We start from the raw sequence: 11,063 nt of genomic DNA, 5'->3' as shown, positions 1-11,063 counted from the left end.
ACTTATTATTTCTTAAATCTTAGATTTCCACCAAAGAATCAAAAGGATCGGAACTATTTAAGACCCAAAGCCTAGATTTTGTGAGGCGTTTGCTCAAAGTAAGTTTTGGTACTATCATGTGTTATATTATGTAACTTTATGATAGATAACGACTATTCATTGTGAAACTTGTTGGACAAAAGGGTGAAAATTGATGAAAGGCTCAAGCGATATTTGCGGAGTTGATTATTCCTCTCGAAAACAAAGATTTGAAGTGGTCTATAATTTACTGAGTATTTGATATAACTCACGCATTCATGTACAATCTAATGCAGACGAAATAACACGAATATCTCTGATAGTCAGTAGTCTATTTCCATCAACTGATCGATAGGAGCGAGAAGTTCAGGACATATTTGGTGTTTCTTCCGTCAATCATCCGGAGCGTATAAAAAAAGACCATATAAGACTTAGGTAGGAAAAAGCAGCTCCTTCTATGACGTTACAAAATTATCAAATCTTTTCTTTTATCTCAGGAGAAATACGATCGGGAGGGGCTAATTCAAACCCCTCCGGTAAAATAAGAACAGCCCCGACGTTCAATATGATATGTGATTGAGTGAAAAAATGATGGACTATGAAGAACAAAACTTGATGTATTTCTTCTATGTAGCAAGGATATATGTATTGAAATTTACATATAAATAAATTGGGAATTAATTAATTAACCCTCTCCAAGACAAAAATGTTGCCCTTGTCATCTCTGCCTATCCTCAAATTCTCATCAACATATCTGCATTTTCAAGATTAAGGATATTTTAACAGTATGGTGTACAAAATATTTTGCGTTAACAGTATCTGATGATAAGAAAGAATTGCACCCCAAATGGTATGATACAGACGATCTACTTTAATACAAATATTAGTGATTACTTCCGTTTATTCGATTCATAAAAGGATACGTAATCTCAAGCCAACCTTCTGGGTTGAAGATGCCAAGAAGAAGATTGTAGTTTTTCTGAAACACATTCATTAACTGTTCCAAACAAAATCACACAAACTAAATCAATATATATATAACACTACTAAATTGATGGACTTAATAGAAAATTAACTTGTTTTTTAATTAAAAAATCTGAGGGATTCAATCGTTTTTTTAAGTACGAAATTATAGTTAAAGAGTATAAATTAAAAACAACAGAAGAATTTCTTCAAAATACATGGGAAAAAGGATAAACATATCCCGAACTATTGTAAATGTTATGCAGATACCTTCGTCATACTTTTGGGACTTTGACGCCCTTGCCGTCCAAAAACTAGAGCATATATGCCCTTCACTCTAACGGAAGTCTAAATAGGGACACATGACTCAATCTTATCCGTCAATCCAATATTTAATAAATGTCTGATCGGTGGATAAGATTATGACATGTGTATGTCCGTTAGTATAAATGATATATATGTTCTAGTTTTTGGACTACAGAGGCATCAATGTCCCAAAAGTATGACGGAGGATATGTACATACCATTTACGATAATTTGGGGTATATTTATCTTTTTTCCCAAAAAACATGTGTGGTCTAGCAGTAGAATTTATGAAACTAATTAATTCTAAAAACTAAAGATTACATGAAAAAGTACTGAAAAAAAATCCTAATATATTCTTTAGATCTACTTTTACCCTGACATAATCACATGTGCATGTTCTTTGTTAAACTATTTGCTTTATCAATTTCATTTAAGAGAAGAAATAAATTTTGTAGATAGTTTTATTTTTTCACTTAAGGCTCGTTCGGTATAAAGGATAACTAATCTCCTGTTTAATTTTAGGATGAGTTCATTTCATGTATGGTTGAGACTATAGTATTGTTTCTATCCTATATTGCGGATAGAACAACAATTCTGAAATAATTAATATCGAAATAACTTATTTCTTGATCGAACGAGCTCGAATAATAACTTTTTGCAATGCAGGAAACATAATTAACCCATACCTGGTCTGGTGTAATTCCAGAATTATTGTAGAAAATGTCAACTCTCTACAATTGAAAAATAAAAATCAAATTTAAAAAAAATCAGGAATATGAAATTAACAAAATTATATATTCTTAAAAAAATAATATAAAAGGAGAGAAATCTTAACTGATTTTGATGCAATTTTGAAGGAAGCTTCAATCCTTAACTCTCCACTTAATAAACTTAATCCTCTGGCATTAAACTTAATCACATTCACAGCTTTTCCCTCCATTTATCATCAATAAAATATTTGAAATTAGTCGAAATATGAAAAAATAAAAAATACGTAATACTTCCTTTGTTTCATTTTATATGTTTTAATTTAACTATATGCAAAGTTTTAAAAAATAAAATAATGAAATCTTGTGATCTTAAATTAAAATAGAATACCTGAGAAATATCAATATTCTGATATAAATCCCCAAGTGTGATAAAATCTCTCAATCCTAATTTTGTTCTTTTTGATCCTAAAATACTTATTGTACTGTATATAAGCTTCCAATTTCCAGCCACCTACTCATATACCAAAATCATTTATTCTAAATCAGAAATATGCAACATTTAATTCAACTGTAAAATAAATTATAATAATACTTCCTTCGTCTCAATTTACGTGGCACATTTTAGATTTTGAGATTTAAACAAGTCTATCTTTGATTGTAATTTTTTCATGTATTTTTAAATATTTTGAACTGTCAATTATTGTGATTAATAATATTTTGTATGTAATTTACAAATATATAAATTTTATTTCAAAAAATTTGAAGATTTCATGCGCAAATTTCTGGCTCTCGAAAAATTTAAAAAGATGCCACATAAATTAGATCAGAGGAAGTATAATGGTATGGCACAATACCACATCACCTTATCTAGAGATGAGGTTGGTTCAAAAGTTGGATTTTGAGATTCCAATTGCTTCACTAGCTCTTCTATTTCAAATTTCTTGTCTGATGATACTCCAAAAATTCCTCTGTTAATTCCTAAACAATATTTTCAACAAACAAAATAAGAATATATATATGTATTAATAGTATGTTTATATTTTGAAAAAGTTTTGTGTCTGTTCTCAAGTGTTATTTAGTAAATAAATTAATTATATAAAATATGTCTCATTTTTTACAACTTATTGAGGCTAATGTGTATAATAAAAGAAATTAATATATTTTAAGTGTTTAACTTAGTTACTTAATGAATGCTTGAAAATATGCACAAAATCTTTTTCAAAATTGACTCAAAAATGTTGAATAAAAATATTTTATTATGTATTCAAATGCTCAATTGAAATAGATCATAATTCGAATATCTAAATAAAAATTAGTAATAAATTCAACGGATATCCATGTACATATTATGCCTAAAGTTAATAATGTAAGGAGTTGTTCAGAACGCGAGATAAAATAAGTCAGAATATTTCATTAAATTATTTTATTCTACTTTCTATATAGCAGTGTAATCTCATCATTTTAATTTGTTTTTTAAAATTAAAATAGGGCTCCTAGCCCATTAATAAATAAAGAAAAGTTTGTACATATAATCCCACCATTTAATACAAATAATGAAATAAAATATTTCCAACATTTACCAGTATTTCAAGTCAAAATTATTATTTTTATCTCGAGTACTAAACAATCCTTAAAATACTACACAAGACAACTAGCTCAAGCCCTAAACATAGAGATAGAGAAGCAGAGGTGCAGAGGGAGGGGCTTAAAAGTAGCCACGATAGAATCAAAATTTTCACTAAAAAATTAAAACATAAAAAAATAAACATACAAAAAAATTAACAAAAGTCAACATTTACCATATATAATTATTATAATATTTTACCCAAAATTTTGAATAAATCCCTGAACTCTGACTAGCTCCGCCCCCGGACTAAAGATAGAAAGATAAGTGAATGAAAAATGAAAGCAATATTATATTACCTTGTAGGGCATCATAAAGTTGAATCTTGACTTGGGAAGAAGTTGAATGTGAAACCTCAACATTACTTTGTTGTTGTTGTTCAGGAGCAGCAAAAATGGTTCTTTGTTGCACAAATCTTGAAATCTTGTTAAAATTTCTTGGAGAATTAATAATATTATTTCTTATCATCATTTCAATGGTATTTGGCAATGGAGGAGACAGATGTGAAACTCTGATTTGAGGCTGAATTAAAGCCTTTGTGGCCATCTCTCTATGTTGAGTTTGCTCTTCTTATTAATTTTAGGCCTTTTTATGAAGAAACATGAGAGATGTCTATCTTGTCCTTGTGGTTACGTTTGACATACCAATTTTGATTTTATTCTATTTTATTTTTTTGAAAAAAAAAATATTATAGTGGTGTGTACTGTGCATATTTTAATTATTTTATTTTATAATAATTTTTCACAAATACATGTATCTAAGGGTTGATCTTACTTTTCTGTTTCAATTTATATGATAATATTTGTTTTAGCATAATATTTTAAAAAGAAAATTTTAAAATCAAAATATAAAAAGGTAGTAACTTTTTTATTTTAAAAAAAATGAAGTAAATAACATTTAATATAGAGAGAATTATTGTAAACACTTCTAAACTTAACGTAAATTATTAGTTTCGTCTTCGAACTATTCATATCCTTTAAAACACCTATGTACTTGATAAACTAAACTTAGATACACCCCGATCTGCTACATGGCATAGCAAGTGATTTAAAATTCTTGTACAAACAAGGGACTCTTAATAAAATGGCAAGAGAAGTGTTGAAAACATATCTAAACTTGGTGAAAATTTAGAGGGTATTTCACTCATATTGCAAGATCAAAGTGTATTTAAGTTTAGTTAGTCAAATAAAAGGTGTTTTTAAGGCTGACAATAATTTAGAAATGCAACTAATAATTCACGTCAAATTTAAATAACTTTGATCTGTTTTTTTTCTCTTATCTGAGTTTTGGATTTCCCAAGTATTAAACAAAGACACAGTGCCAGACTACATCCTTATTTAATTCTGACCAGTACTTATTTTTAATTTTTAAATCTTCTGTGATAATTTGTTATTATTCCCCACCCACCCAAGGGATTTTTCAAAATAAAAAGGTTCCAAATTATACACTTGGCGATGAACTAATAGAGAAACAAAAATGTTAAAATCAAGTCATTTTCACACAAATGCTTATTTCTATGGAAGTTTATCACTTATATGTGGTCTAATTTCCACTATTTCCCTTTTAAGGTAATAAAAATAAATAAAATTATCTTCCATATGAATGCATTTATGACCAATGCCTTTTGGGGCTTAACTCTGTGAGGCATACGTTTCAAGCGTTTGCTAATGCATATTAAACACGTTTAACGCTCAATATTTGGGCTTGCTCAACAATTTCTACTAAAATCAAGTACCAAATTAAATTCCTAATTTACAAAATTAAACTTTGGAAGGCTTATCAATGATGATCATTATGTATACTATTTTTCTTGGAATGCTCACTAATGGGGTACACATATTGCCTTACATGTTACAATTATCATTTAAGGTGGTTACATATATATTGATAAGTTCCAAATTTTATATCAAATGACAAAGTTGGAACTTTTTTTTTCTTCATTTCCATGGTGTTGGGCCTGTTGGTAGTCCTAACTTTGTGCAAGAAATAGCCCACAAACACATTCCAACTCCTATTGGGTCAAGCCTTGCTTTATTGTTGAAGAAGTGACTGCATATGATAAAAGTCTCATTAACAAGAAGTTGAAACAACAACAACAACAATAGCTTATTCAATGTAATCGCACAAGTGGAGTCCGGAAATGGTTAAGTGTACACAGAGTCGCAGATCTTACTACTATCTTGGAGGTGAAGAGGTTGTTTCCGATAGATTAACAAGAAGTTGAAAAAGAGTAAAGAATGAACTATGATTTTTATGTCATATAACTAAGGGATTGCTCATAAATTACTTGGTTGTTAGCTATGTTTTACAATTATTGTCATGAAAGAATTTATGTATTCAACCAAAACTTGTAAAGATTAGACAATTAAATTAATAAAAAATAAGTTAATTAATGTTACCTTGATCTTGATTAGGAGCTTCTAAATCATTTTTCTGCAAGGCTCCTTTGGATAATATAATAGCCTTTGAAGCCTTCATGTCTTTTCCTTTTCCCCATAGCACCACATACAGCCCCATTATTATAAGCAATCCACCTAATATACTGTCCATAACCAACAAGTTAAGCAAGTAAGAAGATTTTTCAAAGGCTCAACAAGTTAAGCAAGTAAGAAGATTTTTCAAAGGCTTTTTACACTATACAGCAATTCAAACAATGTCCGCGATAAAAAAATTAACTAGTATATAGTGTATAATCAATGTATATTTTGTATACAATTATTATGTATACATTTGTTATACACTGAGTATACATGACAACTACAAAGTGTTACGACTAGATGCCGTTTATACCACCTATAAGTATGTTGATACTATATATGCAAGCAACTTTCATAATATATCATGATAACTACAACTTGAAATATCAAACTTTTAAATAAATAAGAGTTTTAAAAAAAAAAAAAAAGAATTGAATAATTACCTTCCTAGATATAGGGTCTCATTAAGAAACAATGAGCTAGCTAGTGCCACAAAAAGAAGGATTAGAGGGTTGAAGACAGAGACAAATAGAGGGCCTCTTTTCTGAGAGCACCATGTCATTAAAATCACCACAATTCCAGATCCTAAAGTTCCCTGCATAAAAAAAGGAACTATATATAATCAACAACCATAGTTCTAACAAATTGTCTAATAACATAAACATTTTATTATACATATATTTATTGATGTTCATAAGTCATGTCGAGGGTCTATCGTATACAACCTCTCTCACTACTAGAAATAGAGGTTCTTTCCATTGCAAATCAACGAAAATTTGTGTTATAAAAATGATTTTCCCACTCAATTTTCACCTAACCAATTCACTGAGAAAACACATGGTGAGAAGCAAATTCTCACTGAAATACTGAGAAGCGTCCTAATTTTTTCCATGTGAAAGAAAAACACAACTATTTGTTCTTTTCTCACTCATCGAATAAAAATATCTGTGGTAAAAACCACTATACATTTTCAGTGGGAAAATAGTGATATTTTAGTAGTGTCTACCCCACAAAGATAGGGATAAGGTTACATAAATTTGGTCTACAGACCCCACTCGTGAAATTACACTGAATGTGTTTATCTTGCTACTTTATTGTCATTATTTGCTTTCTAGCCTGTTTTTTATTATGCCTTGTTGAACCGAGGGTCTACTGGAAATAACTTCTCTACCATATAAAGGTAACGATAAAATTTGTGTACATTCTACTTCTCAGACCTCTCTTGTAGGACTACACTGAATATGATGTTGTTGATAAGTTAATTAACATTGATGACTTACAAGATAGAGAACAACAAACAATCTTCTGTCCCAACCAAGCCTCCATTGAGATACTTGTCTGTCAAAGCATAGTGCAAATAGGACTGACTGAATGGATCCCATTAGGCTCATCAATGCTGTGCTTGAGTAGTGACATGGATAGTTTTTACTTACCTTAGCCTATTAAAATTGATCAAACAAAACAACAATAATTAGTCAAACATACATATAATTGCAAACAAATCATGCTAAAGAAATTCATTCCACTCATTTTATTGGTGTTTGGTAAAATGAAGTATATATATACTTACCAATAATACTATCCATAGTGAATAACAAATGCAAGAGGTGACAGCCAGTACAATTCCTAAAGCAAAAGTGCCACCAACTAACTTCTTATGTGTTGTTGATTCATTATCATGATGTAGCAAATCAATTTTGATAGGCCACATATGAACCTCTATTCCTTTGTATATTGTCAATAGCATTGCTCCACCAACACATATCATTGTTCCCATTACCTTTGCTTTCCCACTTACTTTATCAAATGATAAATTCTCAAACCTAATGAACATTTTATGAAAGGAAAAAAAAAGAAGCAATTCACGTTATCAGTGACAGAATCAGAAATTTATACAAATAGATTTACAATAACATTTAGCATCGAAATCGAGTTAATTTAAACTTGAAGGAAGGGAAAAAATAATAAAATTTCACATCATTAGTGACAGAATCAGAAATTTATATAAATAGATTCACAACAACATTCAACATCGAAATTGAGTTAGTTTAAACTTAAAGGAAGGGAAAAAATAATAAAATTTCATGTCATTAATGACAAAATCAGTAAATTATATAAATAGATTCACAACAACCTTCAACATCGAAATCGAATTAATTTAAACTTACCGACCTAAAGTAACTTTCAAACCTCCTCTATCACTAACTAGAATTTCCTCTTATGCTTAAGAGATTTAAAAATTTATTTACAATCTAGATTTTTCTTTTTACTCTGTTAGCACAATATATTTTTTTGGTAAACGGATGCAATTGAACCCTTTCCCTCCTAGCTCCGCCTTTGCTTTAACTTATGCTTGAGTTATTTGATCAACTTGTTAGTGGTCGCTATCGTCAGAATGTAGAAAAAAAGTTTTATACCCTCATGAGCACAATTGATGAATGTGTAATTAAGGTGCTATCCGAGAATAATTAGCCGATCTAAATTTACGAATTATTAAGGTACTTTTGTCCTCCTCCTTTGAATATTGAGAATTTACACACACAAAAAGAATAACATAAGAATAAAGTAAATAAATATATGTATACCTTAGGAGGACTGCTATAACAAAAGTCATTGCAGGGATAAGATTGTAAATTGCAGTTGCAAATGTTGCAGATGTCATTATCACACTTGTATAAAATAAAATCGAAAATAACGAACCCCTGAAATAACAACAATTTCATCACATCAATTTATTATCTCTAATTTCTTCTTCTAATTAACCAAAAAAATAAAACTTTGTGTAGTAAATAAAACTAATTGTTAATATATTATGTTTATATAACTTTTGTCGTATTGACTCGATTACTGTAATCATATGTCACATTCTCTAACTAAACACTAGAAAATTATTTTAAAAAAAATACTTTTTAACGTACAAAAAGTATAATCATATTGGGCATTAAATTATGCCTATCCAAAAGGATACTAATTTAGAGAATCTTGAAAAAAGTTGCAACGAATTATATCAATTGGATATAACATGATACTTAAACGATAGTAACAATTGTATTAAAAATATAATAATTGTATCTTTTTAAATATTCGTGTTATATAATGAGTTTTTTTTAAAATAAAATAAAATATCATAAGCAGATATATTCTTGGGAAAAGTGTAAGTAAACTGAATGGACATCATAAAACGTTTTTTCCAAGATATCTTTAATTTTATCTTATCCTATCTAAATAGATTGAACACCTTTTTAAGTTGATCATTTATTCTTTTTATGAACTAATTTAAGCCCCATTTTGTAGTTTTAAATTGATGCAATTTGTAGATAAGTACTCTTATATATATATTGCTTGAGCCTTAATTAAGGAGTTACTCCCTCATTCTCAATTTGGACCCCCATAGTTTGAATGAATTATATTAATCTCCTTTGTAGTTTATCTTTTATTACTCCCTCATTCTCAATTTATGTGTTACAGTTTGACTGAACATAAAATTTTAAAAATATGAAAACACTTCGAATTGATAAAAAACAAGTGTCATATAATTCAGGACAACGAAAATAATTTGAAAGTCAATAGTTGAATATCACTTACCCTAGTAGTCCTGAGAGAAATGCTTGCACAATAACCGTCCAAGTTAGTTTTGGCCGCTTATTCCTAACAAAAAAAAAATAGTAACCAAAATTATTTTTTGTCAAATAAGATATTTTGAAATGTAACTCACAAATATACATACTAATCAAAAATATTTTTTAAAATCTTACTGCTTAATAAACTAAAAGCTAAATCATACTATAAGATTGAGTAAATGGAGTATGAGTATCTCGTTGACACGTTGTGAGGATGGTTCGATTTCTTTTTATCCTTAATTCGAGGTTTGAGTTCAAATTTATAAGAGCAATTTTTTTATGAAAGCATCGTCCTTAGAAAACGATCGCGCAATGCGTGAATTCTGAACTAATCAAGTCTCAATATGAATATTATTGAAATATTAGGTAGAAAATCAAAGAAAGTATCTAATTGAATAGTTCGGAATCCCATCACCGTTAACTATAGATCTTTGGTGCAATCCCTTATGAATTAAAAAGTAATCTTGTTGAAATATCATATTCGGAGATTGACTCTACAATACTTGAATCGAATATAATCGGACCTAAATAAAACAAGAAAGTATCTCATTGACTTCCAAGAACTCTCATGTCATCAAAGATACATTTATCTTCACTAATAAAGAAAGGAACAAAGATAAGTATTTTGAGATTGAAAAAAATAAAAAATGAGAATAAAAAGGACAAACATAATATGGTGGAGCAATAATTAAAAGTGCAAATAATAGACTTGGCGGGGTCAAAAGAGACAACTCAAAAAGATAGGGGCAAATATTCTTTTCTCAACAAGTCATGTATATGAACATATACACCCATAAGTTTTTATTTTGTCCTGTTAAGTACCAGTACTTTTAAAACTTTCTCTACTTGGAAAAGATTGTTTTAGAATCTTTTTTTTTTCTTTTGGTTTATCTTTAACAATTATTCCCTCCGTTTCATTTTATGCGGTAAGGTCCAGTACGATCAATGGTCAAATTATTCAATTTTCTTCTTCTTATTGTAGCTATACCTTAACTATTTTACTAGGTATCTTCTATTTGTCAGTACAAATATTGAATAGTTTTGTTAGAATCTTCAGATTTTTTAAAATTAAATTTATATATTTAAAAATATCATAAAATAAATACTATTAAGTCAAAATGCTAGTATAAAATACAAAATTTCTTAAAAATTTGTGGTCACTCAAAAGTCTCATTAGCTTTTCAAATATTAATAGTGTCACATGGAGTGGAACAACGGGAATATCATACTTTACTTGACATTTTTGTTGCATGATTAGTATCGTACTTAAAGCTATCTTTATGCCCATTTTATTAATTATGACTTAAATTGTTGTAAAATAAAACATTTCATAGGATGATATATA

General features: G+C 28.9%; 2 protein-coding genes across 4 annotated transcripts in view; both read right to left on the bottom strand.

Annotated features, from left to right (window-relative positions):
• Positions 1 to 594: 594 nt before the first annotated feature.
• LOC102598630 (probable plastid-lipid-associated protein 7, chloroplastic) lies at positions 595 to 4,241 on the bottom strand. Of its 3 annotated transcripts, none has more exons than XM_006350962.2 (7): positions 3,921 to 4,240; positions 2,860 to 2,975; positions 2,386 to 2,508; positions 2,123 to 2,221; positions 1,974 to 2,018; positions 958 to 1,015; positions 595 to 772 (listed from the first exon to the last, which is right to left on the bottom strand). In XM_006350962.2, the coding sequence occupies exons 1-7, from the start codon at positions 4,165 to 4,167 to the stop codon at positions 753 to 755; spliced, it is 708 nt and encodes a 235-aa protein (XP_006351024.1). In that variant the 5' UTR covers positions 4,168 to 4,240; the 3' UTR covers positions 595 to 752. The 3 variants fall into 3 exon arrangements, with proteins under 3 accessions (XP_006351024.1, XP_006351023.1, XP_015165780.1); XM_006350961.2 differs by having other exon boundaries at positions 942 to 1,015; positions 3,921 to 4,238; XM_015310294.1 differs by lacking the exon at positions 958 to 1,015 and having other exon boundaries at positions 688 to 772; positions 3,921 to 4,241.
• Positions 4,242 to 5,387: 1,146 nt separating this feature from the next.
• LOC102579545 (WAT1-related protein At1g68170-like) overlaps positions 5,388 to 11,063 on the bottom strand; it is a 9,123-nt gene continuing 3,447 nt past the window's right edge. Inside the window, exons 2-8 of the mRNA XM_006350985.2 lie at positions 9,684 to 9,746; positions 8,684 to 8,800; positions 7,669 to 7,921; positions 7,379 to 7,537; positions 6,542 to 6,693; positions 6,021 to 6,163; positions 5,388 to 5,670 (exon numbers count right to left, since the gene is read on the bottom strand). Of these exons, the coding sequence (XP_006351047.1) occupies positions 5,633 to 5,670; positions 6,021 to 6,163; positions 6,542 to 6,693; positions 7,379 to 7,537; positions 7,669 to 7,921; positions 8,684 to 8,800; positions 9,684 to 9,746 (925 nt within the window). The 3' untranslated portion in view covers positions 5,388 to 5,632. The remainder of the gene's footprint in view (positions 5,671 to 6,020; positions 6,164 to 6,541; positions 6,694 to 7,378; positions 7,538 to 7,668; positions 7,922 to 8,683; positions 8,801 to 9,683; positions 9,747 to 11,063) is intronic.

This window comes from Solanum tuberosum, unplaced genomic scaffold (genome assembly GCF_000226075.1).
Source record: "Solanum tuberosum cultivar DM 1-3 516 R44 unplaced genomic scaffold, SolTub_3.0 scf00131, whole genome shotgun sequence".
In the NCBI taxonomy this organism is placed as follows: Eukaryota; Viridiplantae; Streptophyta; class Magnoliopsida; order Solanales; family Solanaceae; genus Solanum; species Solanum tuberosum.
Note: the sequence above shows the minus strand (reverse complement) of the source record. Positions and strands in the feature narration are given on the sequence as shown.